Below are 13,845 nucleotides of genomic sequence, written 5' to 3' on the forward strand. Positions count from 1 at the left end.
TATGAAAATACTACCCCATTTTATGTAAGGGACTTGAGCATCCATGGATTTTGGTACCTAGCGGGTTCCTGGAACCAATCCCCCAAAGATACTGAGGATGACTCATTCAATTTTAAGAAAATGCAAAGGGGAAAGTGGATGAAGCGTCCTAAGGTCTAATGTAACAAGGTCTTGGAGTGCAGCGCCATGGAGCCAGCCTGATGGCTCTGTCCTGCACAACAGCAGCCCCAGGGAGGCTCTCGGTGAAAGAATTACGGAAACGCACAGATAAATTGATACAGCTAATTTCCTCCGGCTCTAACTCTGTGTCAACGTTGGTGGGTACACGTGTATGAAGTTAATCTTACTTCATCATGCAATTCTTTGCTTTTTAAGATGATTGAGCATTTGTAAAACTCTAAGGTCACAGTCGAATGGCAGGGCACATTTTGTCCTTTAGAAAGCTCAACCTGTCCAGCCCCGCCTTTTACTGGCGCCCACACCCTTCTGCTGGCCTTTCGATAGAGGCTGGAGGTTCCCGGGTCATGCTGCTGAGTGGTTTTGTTTCTAGCTGCAGAAAATCGTGGCCTCTGGCCCTGTTATGTAATCACTCACGTTGCTGGAATGATTATCATATTCACTTGATAACTTATTTTTGGCGCATAAGTCTTTTGGGCCATAAGAAAAGAGGTTGAAAACACCTATAAATACTTTTGTGGTGAATGACATTTAGAAAAATGTGAGGCAGCAACTCAACATGAATCTCATAAAAAGTTGACAAAAACTGATTTCAGAAAATGAACCAAGGAAACTCCAAAATCTATGTATTACAATTTACATGTAACTTTCATAAACACCATTCTTGAAAGAGAAAATAATTAGGGATACATATAAACACACACACACATATAAAACATGTGTTTGAATTACTTACATACACTCAAAAATATCAATGAAGTAACAGGCATACTGGTCACTGGAAGGAGGTGACTTAGCATTTACCAATTTCTTAGGAAACCATATAAGAAACCTTTTAAAAATGTATTTTTGAAGTGTAATATACCAAGAGAAAAGTGTACATAATGTAAGTGTATAGCTTGATGAATTTTCATACACTGAACATATTTGTATAATCATTCCCTAGATCAAGGGTGATCTTTTTCATAAATGGTGCACACCACTTGGATAGCTATATGGAAAAAAATGTGTCTTGACCCCTATCTGCTACCACATACAAAAACCAATTCTAGATGGACTGCAGGTCTATATAGGAATGTTAAGCAAAGAAGGAAAATATAAATATGTTTCCAAGATGTTCTTTTAAAAGCAGATTTCTTCAAGTGGACATAGAAAAAGGCTACCAGTAAAGAAGAAATTAATCTATTGGGCTATATTAAAATCGAGATTTTATGTTAATCAAAAGATACCATTAAGAGAGTAAACTTAAGGTACTTTTTCAGGTAACAAATTTTATAGGAACCAGACAACAATAGTTTTATAAGAAAACCTACAGCTGTTCTTTATATTTAGAAGAGTCTTAATGGTTCCAATTAGGCACCCAGAATTCCCCAAATTACAAACAAAAAAACCCAGGTTAGTGTGGAGAACTGTCTCCTGCCCCCGGCAGACAGTTTAGTGAGAATTATACTCTTGCAAATGGGGGAGAGTGGAGAGTGAGAGTAGGGTGGGGGTACCCTGTGGTTACTGGTATTAGGAGAAAGTGCACAGACACTGCAGGGAAGTAACGGGGATCACCTGGTAAAGCCAGAGATCTACACTAGACCTTGTTGGTGCAAATGACCTGAAATATTCCCAAGGTCTTCAATAAGGAGTCGCTCCCTCGGTTGCCCTGTGGTTTGCTTTGCCCGGTGCCTGGCTCACCTGAACACTCACGCTGCCCTGGAGTTTCAGCTGGAGTTTGATCATGTCCACTTCAGCCGAGGAGCACAGCTGCCGCAGCTCAGCCACCTTCTTACTCATCTCGTCAATGGCCACTTCGATGGGGTTCAGGTCGGTGTGGTGCTGGTACATGACAGGGATCCGCTTCTTCACGTAAGGGAAGCAGTGTATCGCTGCGGAGGAACGGGTCCCAGAATTACTCCACAGTTTGCAAGATCTTTACTACTATCGAGGTAGAAGTCATTATTATTCCCATTTTACAGATAAGGAACGAAAGCCTGCCAAAGTCATATGTCAGTACTTCATGGATATTGTCCTGTATCACTGTGGATGTCTGATGACAGGTTGTATAATATAAAGTAACGAGAGTCGGGTGTTTGTTAACGTTTACTGTGAGAAGTGTATCTTTGAAGAAATCAATTTTCTCATCCATGACTGTCTTGCCTTCCTTGGAAGTTGAGAGATCTGAGTGAACTAGCAGATATAAGGTGGCTTTGGAAATATAAAAAAAAGACTAAGTAGTTTAAAGATATCACATAAGCTTAAGTCCAGAAAAAATATAAGAACATTCATTTTTATCCACAGAACAACTTTGAATCAAAGTCTGCATAAATCAAAAAACTTAATAAAAAAATAAGAAGTGAAGATATATTTCCAAGCAAAATATTTTATGAACTAGAACAGCAAAAACTGTTGAAGTAGCAATAACAGAGATATTTTGAAACAAATAAAAAATATAAGTAAAAATATTTATTATTTTTTATACATTTTTAACAACAACAAAAAACACAACAACACAATATTGTTTTCATTTATCATAATAAGACACCAAAGAGTTAAGTTTAAAAATGACCAGGGAAACAGCTGGATCTACTTTGGGTTGTTTCATGTTTCTACTTTGCTGCTTTATATGGTATATAAGTACCTGTAATATTCTCATTTAACATAGATTTACTAACAGATCTTTAGATATATGCTTTCTTATTTTTTAGTAAGCAAAAATAAGGCAAGGAGAGTGTGCGTTTGGATTCATTATTATTTGTTCAGTGGCCAGGGGGTAGGGAATTACTCAGAAAGGACTGGTCACAAGATGAGAAAACAGGCCAGCACCACAGAACACAGAGTTCCCATGGGCCACGTCTGGACAAGGCTGGAGAAGGCGTTCAACCTGACCAACCTCGTGTGTCACACACAGGCCCGCTCTAGTCTCTACATGTTTTATCAACCTTAGTCCAAGAGTCTGTGTCTACCGTTTCTTTCGTGTTCCTTGCGGGCAGTTTCTCAGTGGCAGCCCTGGGAGCGGTAAATCCGATTAGAACCAAAGGCTTCTCTGAGAATGTGACCTGACCTGGGCAATTGCTGCTTGCCGGCCAGGGACACGGGAAACGATCCTGGGAGCAGAGGTGCACCTGGATGGGGCAGACTGACAGGTGTGTGGAGAGCTACAGCTTTCTCATTTGTAAGGAAGAAGCACGTGTGGAACCGTTTATGAGGCAACGGCCATGTTAAAACACAGGCCTTTGTTTTGTCACAGTGCCGAGGGCTACGGTGTGGTAGCACCACTATTTCAGAGAGAAAAGCCAGCTCCGAGGATGTTTATATGTCCATGGATTAGACCGATTTTGCGTAGCATAAGAGTCCTGAGTCACTGCTTCTTGCTTCTTGCAATGATAACTGGAGACTTAAGGAGGCGAAGAAGAGGTACAGTGTGGGGCAAAAGTAGGTTTACAGTTGTGAGTATGCGAAACACAGTTTATTCTCGTAGTAGTATTTATTGATTATTGCCTTATTTTTCCCTATGAACAACCATAAACCTACTTTTGCCCACATGTATAATGATACAGAAAACTCAGTCTGTGCAGGAGCCTATCAGTTCCATGTGATCTGGGACTCTCCCCGCTCCCCCCACGCCCTGCCTTACTTGCAGGCCTCATCTCTCCTCCTCTTCCTCAGCTCCATCACACCCGCCTGCTGGTCGTCCCCTGAATGTGCAGGGCATGAAGACACCTGCCCTTGGCCTTTGCCCAGACAGTTCCCTCTCCCTCTACATGTTTGCGGGGCCCACTCCCTCACCTCCTTCATCTGGACTCAAACGTCACCTCCTCAATGAGGTCTACCCCATCACCCTACATAAACCACAATCCACCCCCTCAGCCCCACATTTCCAATCTCCTTTTCCTTTTGTCCAGAACACATATCATCTCCCAATGTAGGTACATGTATGCATTGTTTTCTGTTTATCATTTGTCTCCTGCTAGCATCTAATCTGCACAGCCAAAGAGCTTTGTTTTGTTAGTATGCCAATTTGGAACACCACCTGTACGCAATTAATTTTGATGAATTAATGACTGTATTACTGCCAAAATGGCTAAATGAAAGAGCAAAGTGGCTTGGAAGATGGAAAATTAAGTGACAGACTCAGTGAGCCATCACTAGTGATCTGCAGCTCTTCAAGAAGGAGGGTGAGGAAGAGACGGCTGAGAAGGGACTGTCTGCTTAGACTGAATAGAAGGTGAAGGGAGGAGAACTTTCCCAACCCGAGTGGTAATCTGAGCATGATCTGGGAAACTATGGAATAGTGATGGGAAAGAAACTCCAGTGATTGGGTAAAAATCATTCCTAATATAATTCTATATTTGTTAGGAAGTTCTATGAAGAAAAAGAAACAAAGGGGATCGTGTTGGGAGAGAGGCTCAGAAATGTACACCAAAGGGGCCGGGCGGGTGATCACTAGGTTCTTTTGAATGATTACAAGTTGCAGTTGACTGAACTATCCTGAAAAGTGAGTGTTTGCTGGATTCAGAGGGCGGGGAGGCCTGGGGCTCCCCCATATCTTGGAAGGCCAAAGGTCAGGTTTGAAGCAATGCAATGACAGAAGAACCTAAGAGATTAATAACATGAGGGAAAATTCTCAAGTTCAAAGTCTTTCAAGATATTCTTTAACTAAAGGTTGTATAGACTTTACATGTTTTATCTCTTCTTATAAAAATATTTTTTTATTGATTTCAGAGAGGAAGGGAAAGGGAGAGATAGAAACATCAATGATGACAGAGAATCATTGATAGGCTGCCTCTTGCATACCCCCCACTGGGGATCGAACCTGGGCATGTGCCCTTGACTGGAATCGAACCTGGGACCCTTCAGTCTGCAGTCTGACACTCTACCCACTGAGCCAAACCGGCTAGGGCTTTAGTAGCATTTTTACAACCCTTCTCTAAATCTTTACACTGCCCAGTAACTATCTTTTCAATATTCTTAAGACTTTTCATGGCAAAAACGGCACTCTTGTTTTTGTGCTTTATTTACTACAACCCCCTTTTGGGCATCATCAACCTCAGAGGCAAGGTGAGATTTAGCAAAATGAAGTACATTCTTTCCCCTCCTGGGCATGATATACAAAATGTTTAATATGAGATGGAAAGTATAACTCTCCTTTTACAGAGGAAGAAACCAAGGCACAGAGAGGTTAAGTGACCTGCCCAAGGTCACACCACGAGGAGGTGACCCGGGTCTGCAGGACTCAGGCTTTGCACTGCCCACACTTTCTCAGCCTCCCAGCTGTGTAAGGTGGTCATTTCCCGAGCCAACAACACACGTGTCTACTTTGCCTCTCCTGCAGGGGAGTTACTCTTGGTCCCCTCTGTTCCTGCAGGTACAGAGCTTTGCTCCCTTTGTCTATCTAATCTAAAATACTTCTGTGACCAAGTGGTAACTCTGGAGGAAATCTGTCCAGGGAAAGCACCTGGTAGTAACTGTTTATGAATCAGAATGCCACCTGAGCGGAATAATCATAATAAAAATCCTGACCCTGACTCATCAGTGAATGAGGTTTATTTAAAGCAGCAGTTCTCCAACTTGAGTGGCATCAGAACCACCTGAAGGGCTTGTTAACCATAACTCGCTGGGCCCCACCCCCACAGTGTCTGAGTCATAGGTCTGAGTGGGGCCCGAGGATTTGCATTTCTAACAAGTTCCCAGGTGATGCTGATGCGGCAGACCCAGGAACAACCTTTGATAAGCACTGACTTAAGGTCATCACAACCACAGTGACAAACAATCTAAGCTGACAATTCCCATAAAATGACTCCATTTGGAAATGTAGTTATCTTGTTTATTAAGAAGAATGTGCTACTGTGTCCATTAGAAAAAACAATTCATGACATATGGGAAGAGACAATATCGTTTGTGCTTTACATGTTATTTTATTATTCTAAGAGCAGGGGTAGAAACCCTTTCTTTTAAGAAAGCAGATTAAAAAAAAATTTTTTTTTTTAACTTTTATCCCAGTTCCCTCGTAGAAAGGGTGAAAAATTCTCTGCAATATGCTGTTCTGAGCTGTTTTGTAATGAGCTGTACTTTTTCTTTAACGGCTTTACTGAGCTATCAACCTTATCCCACAGAATTCACCCACTTAAAATGTACACTGCGGTGGTGGGAGCGGAGCCGCACCTGCGTGCAGCACCTAACCATGCTCTTTCATTATCACTGTAATGCGCATGAGCTCGCCCAGGTGGGGCACTGGGCAACACTGACTCCACACAAGCACTGGGTGCTTCCTGGCTCAGTTGAACTAGGGCCACTCTTTGAAAAACGTGCCTCGGTAGTGGATACAGACACACCGGGCCTTCTGAATGGGCCTCCCCACTGATTTTTTAAAAAGTCAAGTAAGTGCCCTGACCGGTTTGGCTCAGTGGATAGAGCGTCGGCCTACAGACTCAAGGGTCCCAGGTTCGATTCCGGTCAACGGCATGTACCTTGGTTGCGGGCACATCCCCAGTAGGGGGTGTGCAGGAGGCAGCTGATCGATGTTTCTCTCTCATCGATGTTTCTAACTCTCTATCCCTCTCCCTTCCTCTCTGTAAAAATCAATAAAATATATTTTAAAAAAAAGTCAAGTAAGTGTTTTATTTTAGGTTATTACAGTCATGTTGCTGACCCTAACCTAAGAATGGAGGAGTCAAGCTCCCTCAAAGAAGGTAAACATCATTCCTAATATGATTCTACACTTGTTAGGAACTTGGAAATAGTGCAAAACACATTTCTGAGAATGAGTCACGGGTGGTAAACAGTACCAAAGGGTTAATTAAAACACGGCAACAGCTGAACAGGCGGCCTCTGACTGCAGCGAGCTCCCTGGAACCGGAGCTACTCAAGCTGAAGCTGACCAACGACTCTCAGAGGCCAGGTGGGAGGGACGCAGCCTCAAGTCCCATTTATTCACTCAGCTATAAATCTCTGAGCAGGTTCATGCTGGGACCTGTGGGACCGAGATCACGAGGGGTCTCTTCCCGTGAGGAAGAAACGGTACTGAGTGCAGGGCTTCCTGACCTGGGTGCCATGGGCCCAAGAGGGGTCCACGTGGGTTTCAGAAGGAGTCTGTAAATCACCTAAAAGGGTGTGCAAAAGCATCCTGAGGGCCCACTGTTCTCATCAGATTCTAAGGAGGGAAGTGACCTGACCTTGGATATAAACTTGTGGTCTGGAGGAGAAGAAAACAGAATCATGCAGCTAGAAAAATGCCATGAGCCATACCTGTCAATACGGTGCGCCGCTTGCACTGCTCCTCGACCCCACCCTGCCTCTTCCCGGCCTGAGTGAAGGGCATCTCAAACATGAAGCGGCGAATGTTATGAGATCTCTCAAACTCCGTTTTCCTTTCTTGCAATTCTTTTTCATCAAAGAATGGGGTGACGTGAGTCACCTGGATATACGCATACTTGGAATCCAGATCCTTAGGGTTGACCTTTAAGTGAATAATGAAATGGAAGATTGGTGCTAGTTGTCAAAGCATGCCTATGTTGTATTTTCCCACTTTTTATTAGTAAGCATTTTGGAAAAATTCAGTAAAGTTGGAAAAAATAGTACAAAGAATACCACATACCCACCACTTAGAACAATTGCTAATACTTTGCTGTATTGTTTCAAATATACACACACATGTATACTTTTTTTTAGCTAAGCCATTTCAAAGTAAGTGGTATACATCATGATACTTCAGCCAACATCTCCTAAACATGAGGACATTCTCTTCCATAACCAATATACATTATCATACCCAACAAAATTAATACTAATTCCCTAATGTCACCCAATACCCAGTCTTAAATGTCTCAAATGTCCCCAGGATGTTATTTATAGCTATTTGTGTTTGAACCAGAAACTAATCAACAACCACATTTTATGTTTAAATGTTATGTCTCTTTAGTCTTGTTTAACCTAGAATTTTAATTCCCCACTATATTTTTTTCATGACATTAAAATGTTTATTTTAATAAAAATATTTAAAACCTAGATCCCCAACTGCCTTGGCTGGGTGGCTCAGTTGGTTAGAGTGTTGTCCCAATACGACAAGGTTGTGGATTCGATCCCAGGTCAGAACACATATGAGAATCAACCAATGAATACATAAATAAATGGAACAACAAATTGATGTTTCCCTCTCTATCCTTCTCTCTCTCTCTCTCTCTCTGTAAAGTCAATAAAAAAAATAAAAAAAATAAAACCTAGTTCCTCAAATTATAATTAATTTGGAGGTAGATTAGATGCAAACAGATGTAGATGAATTCGTTTAATACAGATACAGATTAATCTAAGACTAATCTAACCATAAGTTTAGTTCCTGATCAACTCAGCACATAACTACTTTCACAACATTTCTGGAATTAGTGGTGCTCCAACTTCTGGGACATGCTACAAAATTAAACATGGGCATTTTCCATAGACAATCAACAGCTAATTTATTAGGGAGTCAAATCAATTTTGCACATATCAATTGTATCCAAGCTTCTTAGAAAAATAAAAGGGGACATGAAAGAAAGGCAGAGAACCTGGAGACTATACTGGAATCAGGGCAGGCAAACCAATATGGCCAAGGTAGTTTTACTGGTCTCAAATTATCATGCACCACTGTTCTCCTAGGGATGTTTGTAAAGAGAAACGAAAAGCAGATGTGAAAGCGCCTTAACCTTTGGAAGTTAAGAAAATACATAGTTGTTACTTCTTTTTTAGAAAAGGCCATCTGGCCAATCACTATAATTGCATTCAAACCTATTAAACTTAACTTCCTTTAGCAGAAACCAGTTAAAGCAGTGGAAATGAACATTCCTGACCATTGTTTTAGTGGTGTTTCCTTAGTCTTCATTTTCAAAGTTGTACATAAGTTCCTGCAGAAGGAACGGAGGCCTGGTGTTTAGGGGAAGAGAAGGTCTAGAAAGTCTTTCAGCTGCTACATCAGGGACTACATGTGAAAAGGGGAAGAATGTATGAGAACTGCTGGAAGCTAATTCCAGCATGTCATAATAAATGCAAGAAGTCCTCAGAAGGTTGAAGGGCTTCTATATTCAGCAGGGCTGAATCATATTGTTGCCTGCTGGAATGGCTGAAAGCATTTCCCCAAACCTGAAAAAGATGCATATATTATTGCCTTTTGCCAGACAGCTGAGGGCATTTCAATCTACATGTTATTACCTGCTGCTGGCCAAACAGCTGAGCAGCCAGGAGGCAGTTCCTCCAACCTGACAATGCCTACTGTATACCAAACCTTGCTTTTGATATGTATATCTGCTTTGCCTTAGGGCAATTTGTGTTAATAAAAAGCTAGGGATCCAGAGATTCGGGGAACTTGGTTACTGAAGCTAGGTCTCCTCTGGCTCCCCAAAATGCCTTCCAAATTTATATTTCATGTCTACTCTCTTTATTAATTTACACGCAGCCCCTTCTCCAGATTCCTGAACCCTTCTGGATGCTGAGAAACACCCCGGCAAAGAACCTTGAGAAAAGGCTATAATGTTCAAGTCACAACTTGACCCAGACAAAGGTTTCGGTTCCAGAAAGAAAGGCAAATTGGACCTGAGTAATTTGGTCTAGGAAGAAAGTAGGCCTTAATAAGGTTGTATTGAGATTCCTGGTTAAAAATGGACCAACAACATGTATTTATCCCTTTTACTTTGTGCAGTCTGTTAAAATGACAGTACAGAATTAACACGAGAGGACCAAGAAAAGAGGATGGCAGACAGTAGTGAACTGGAGAGTTTAGAATTTCTGGAAGGCGGGCGAGCAGAGGTGTGCTATGTGATTCAGTAAAGCGAAGAAGTTCTAATTCAAGTTCCGATGGAGAGGAGCACCCCTGAGAAGCTTGCTGCTATAGACTGAGTGTCTGTGTCCCCTAGAATTCACAGGCTGAAAGACTAACTTCCAATGTGGTGGCATTAGTGGGATGGAGGTGATTAGGTCATGAGGATAGAACACGTATTATAGGACTAGCGCCCTTATAAAAGAGACCCCACAGAGCTCCCTCACCCCTCCCACCCTGTAAGGACATCACCAGATAATGAATCTACTGGCACCTTGACCTTGGATTTCCCAGCCCCAAGAGAGGGGTGGGGCAGAAACCAGGGTGGGTGGCCCCAAGTCTATCTGGAGTGTAGGAACCCCAGGTTCCTGCCCTAATCCTTGCCCCACAAGAGGAAAATGCTCCTTGGAGAAACTGGTCTGGAAAAAGTCTAAGTGGGGTCACCAGTGTCAGCGGAAAACAGGAGTGAGGTACAGAGTGGAACACAGGCGAATAGGTGAAATTCTGCAGGCCAACCTCGGACCGTCAGCCTGTGCCTGTCTCCTGCATCTAGAATCCAGAATCGCTCCCACCCCCTTCCCTATGTCCCCTCCCTACCACTGGGCAGGAGACTGGAAGATTATTTTCTGGAGAAAACGAAGGGCCCCAAGATTCCAGACACTGGGGAGCCTCCTAAAGGGTGGGCTTGGAAAGAGGGAGAGCTTGTCATTGCTGCAAACTGAGCAGGGGAAGCATTTTTAATGCAAAGAACAGGAGCTCTACCCTGGCCTGAGTTTCAGGAAGCAAAGGGATAGCCCACTTCCTGGAGACATCCTGAATCAGTGGGACACATAAATGTACCAGAAAAACAAAGCAGGTTCAGAAAGGGTCTTCATGAGAGCGATGCAGCAGAGGACAGCCTCTCCAGACAGAAGGTAGGTCTCATTCCTATGAACGTGCTGGCTAGTGAGTCCATTCCTTGATGTGTCCGTCTGCTGGCCATCTGTCCCTACATCCACCGATCAGTCAGAGTGCCAGGTAACAGATAAGCCAGTGCGGAGTGCAGGGGAAAGTGCTACGAGAAACAGAACCTCAGGCCCTCCTCTTACAGAGTTTCTAACTTTCTGGACTAAAAAAGTTACATTCCTTCAGGTGTTATTTTGTAAATGAATGTCTCTTTAAAATTATAAAATAAACATCTGCTTAATGAAGAACATCTAGAAAGTAAAGGAAGGTATTAAGAAGAAAAAAACCCAGAAAAACATACATACACTTGCCACTCAAGGCCAACCAGTCTTAATTTTTCCTGGGTCTCTCTCTTTTTTTTTATACACACTTATGAATATACTAGAGGCCCGATGCACAAAATTCGTGCAAGAGTAGGCTTTCCTTCCCCCAGCTGCTGGCACCAGCTTCCCTCTGGCACCTGGGACCTGGGCTTCCCTCACAGCCCGGGCTTCATCCGGAAGGTCATTCGGAAGGATGTCCGGTCTAATTATTATTATTATATGATATGATCCATCATGCATAACCCAAATAATATTATATTGCCATAAAATATTTCCAAACATGGTCCTACCTTTCCAGAATCCTGTATCATTTTGACATTTTCAGAACCAAATTTATCTGAGTAAAGTTTAAGGAGTCTCTGAGAAATTTCGGACAGAGGTGTGAGTTTGGGTTCTTTGTAAATATACTCCTTCCCGTCTTCATCTTCAAAGAATCCCTGTGACATAGAGTGCAATTAGAGAGCTATCAATGAATACAAGCCCACGGCTACCACCCGGGAAGGGTTATAAGGGTTAAAAAATAAAAGATTCTAAAATAAAATCCTAATTAAACAGGCTTTTCAAACAGGAAGGAAAATGATAATAATATGAAGTCTGGGTGCAAAGATAAAGTTAAAACACAAAACTGCAAACGCATTCAAGAATGCTGTCATTCAGTGTTGAGTGAGATGAGAGACTGGGGATTTAAGACTGCGTTCTCTCGGTGAAGTCTGATGATGGGCAACAAGCCTGTTTCACATTCCCAAGAAACAAATCAATGGGGAAAAGCTCATACAGCACTTTATGGCACATGAGGAAGCTTTTAGGTCCCGAGTAGGTTCAGCAAAAGCCAAGTAAAGTTTGTGTAAATTCTATGTTGCTTTACTGATGAGAAACATATTAAAGGGCTGTAGCATGACATCAGAAAATATTTTCATTATCACCAGTCATATCTGCTGCCATATCTCCAATATTTCCATTATCATCATATTTTAGCACCAATCAGGCCTGAGTAAAACAAGGCTTAGAATTGCACGGGAAGTGAAAAAGGTTGAAAATTTGAAAGTCCAGATTGGGGTTAATATTTGAAATAAATTAAAACAAAACATTTCTCATCTAAAATAGAGGAGGAAAAGTGGTGCCAAAAACATAGTATATATATAAAAAAATATACAGGCTAACATGAAACAGAAACACATCCACATCAAACTAGGAGTTTAGATGCAGTAATTTCACTACATTACTTGCTTATTAAGCTTTTACTGTAATTACCTCCACATCTGTTTCACTGTCTGTAAACTGGTATTGCTATAAAGTTATAAAAGACAATAACAGGATAAATTGAAGGTTATATAATGCTCATAGAAAAACCACACGACCTAAATAAATGAATTATAATTCATACCATTTAATCATGTTAGAGTCTTGGAGGTTAAACATTCAGTTAAATTTAAATGAACCCTTTTGTACGGGGTTCCTGAAATATTACAATGGTAAATATACTGTGGAGATGATATATTACAAGAGGTAGAGATACACATAGACAAAAGAAACCAGGAAGTCTTAAATTTTGTTTAAAACATGCAGTATAAATGTATGAGGAAACAAATGATTTATTTCTGTAAATGGGACAAAATGTTAATGTTTTTGGAGTCTGTGATGACTGGACAGATATACATATAGACTTGAAAAGGAAACTTGCAAATCATATGAAGTACCAAAGATGCCACTAAGACAGTCTTATGGAGGGAGAACTTACCGCTGCCTTAAGAAAGTAATAAATAAAAGACAGGAAGAAAGAAAAAAAAAAGAAAAGCAGAAAGTTTACTACTGAGGAAGAATCATACTAAACATGACAAATTCATCAAATTAGCATTTATAGAAAGCAGAACATGTACAAAATACAATTTTATAGAGTTAAGGGAAAGAAAAAGGGACTTGGGCCAGCCTACAGAACAGAGAGGAGGCTCACCTGCCCGAAGAAGGCCACTCGGAAGTAGGTGCCCAGGAGCCTGCGGCCCGAGTGCATGACCTCGGTCACCTTGCTGTAGGCCCGGTGGAGAGTATCGTACAGATGGGCTAGCCTCTGGAAAGCAGAACAAAACCCAGTTCTCCCTGCTTGCAATGCGTACAACCAGTTTGAAACAGCAAATGAGATCACGTGGGTGAAAAATCCTTGGACTTGAGTTATTAAAAAAAATCAAGACTATATTTGGATTGCACAACTGGTAGTGATCATTTTTGAATTGTAATGTTTCCTATCCAAAGGACCAGTGTGCACATGAGAACCCATCAAATTTCCACAATGCAGTAAGCAAATTCTGCTTTCAAATGTCAGAGATGATAAAGACCTATGATGACATTTTCAGTCCTTGATCTCCCTACTCCATCTGATATGCTAAGAGAAACTGGATGGCCTCCCAGGCCAGGAAGCATGGAAGGGACACTGTTTTCCCAGGTAGGGGGAACAACAAAGCGTCCTGAGAAAAAAAGGCACCTGGTGATTATGAAACTGTTCCGGGCACCTTTCAAAAGTGGTGTCAGAACTACCAACCATTGTTGTTCGAGATGTGGGGGTCTGCCTAGAGGTGGGGTCTGGGTGTGGGATGCCTGATGGCTCAGGGTGGTGACCTGCCAGTCCCACGTGGA

At 41.9% G+C, this 13,845-nt stretch overlaps 1 protein-coding gene across 9 annotated transcripts in view; it reads right to left on the reverse strand.

Moving 5' to 3' along the window:
• Positions 1-13,845, reverse strand: part of DOCK9 (dedicator of cytokinesis 9) — a 262,790-nt gene that overhangs the window by 5,303 nt on the left and 243,642 nt on the right. For 5 of the 9 annotated variants that reach the window (XM_008143977.3, XM_008143975.3, XM_028148931.2 and 2 more), the window contains 4 exons: positions 13,169-13,282; positions 11,508-11,654; positions 7,411-7,621; positions 1,861-2,051 (listed from right to left, as the gene is read on the reverse strand). In XM_008143977.3, the coding sequence (XP_008142199.2) occupies positions 1,861-2,051; positions 7,411-7,621; positions 11,508-11,654; positions 13,169-13,282 (663 nt within the window). Of the gene's footprint in view, positions 1-1,860; positions 2,052-7,410; positions 7,622-11,507; positions 11,655-12,468; positions 12,505-13,168; positions 13,283-13,845 lie in introns of all 9 variants that reach the window. The other 4 variants (XM_054719897.1, XM_028148927.2, XM_028148918.2 and 1 more) reach the window with 1 other exon arrangement.

Source organism: Eptesicus fuscus, chromosome 8 (genome assembly GCF_027574615.1).
Source record: "Eptesicus fuscus isolate TK198812 chromosome 8, DD_ASM_mEF_20220401, whole genome shotgun sequence".
NCBI classification, from domain to species: domain Eukaryota; kingdom Metazoa; phylum Chordata; class Mammalia; order Chiroptera; family Vespertilionidae; genus Eptesicus; species Eptesicus fuscus.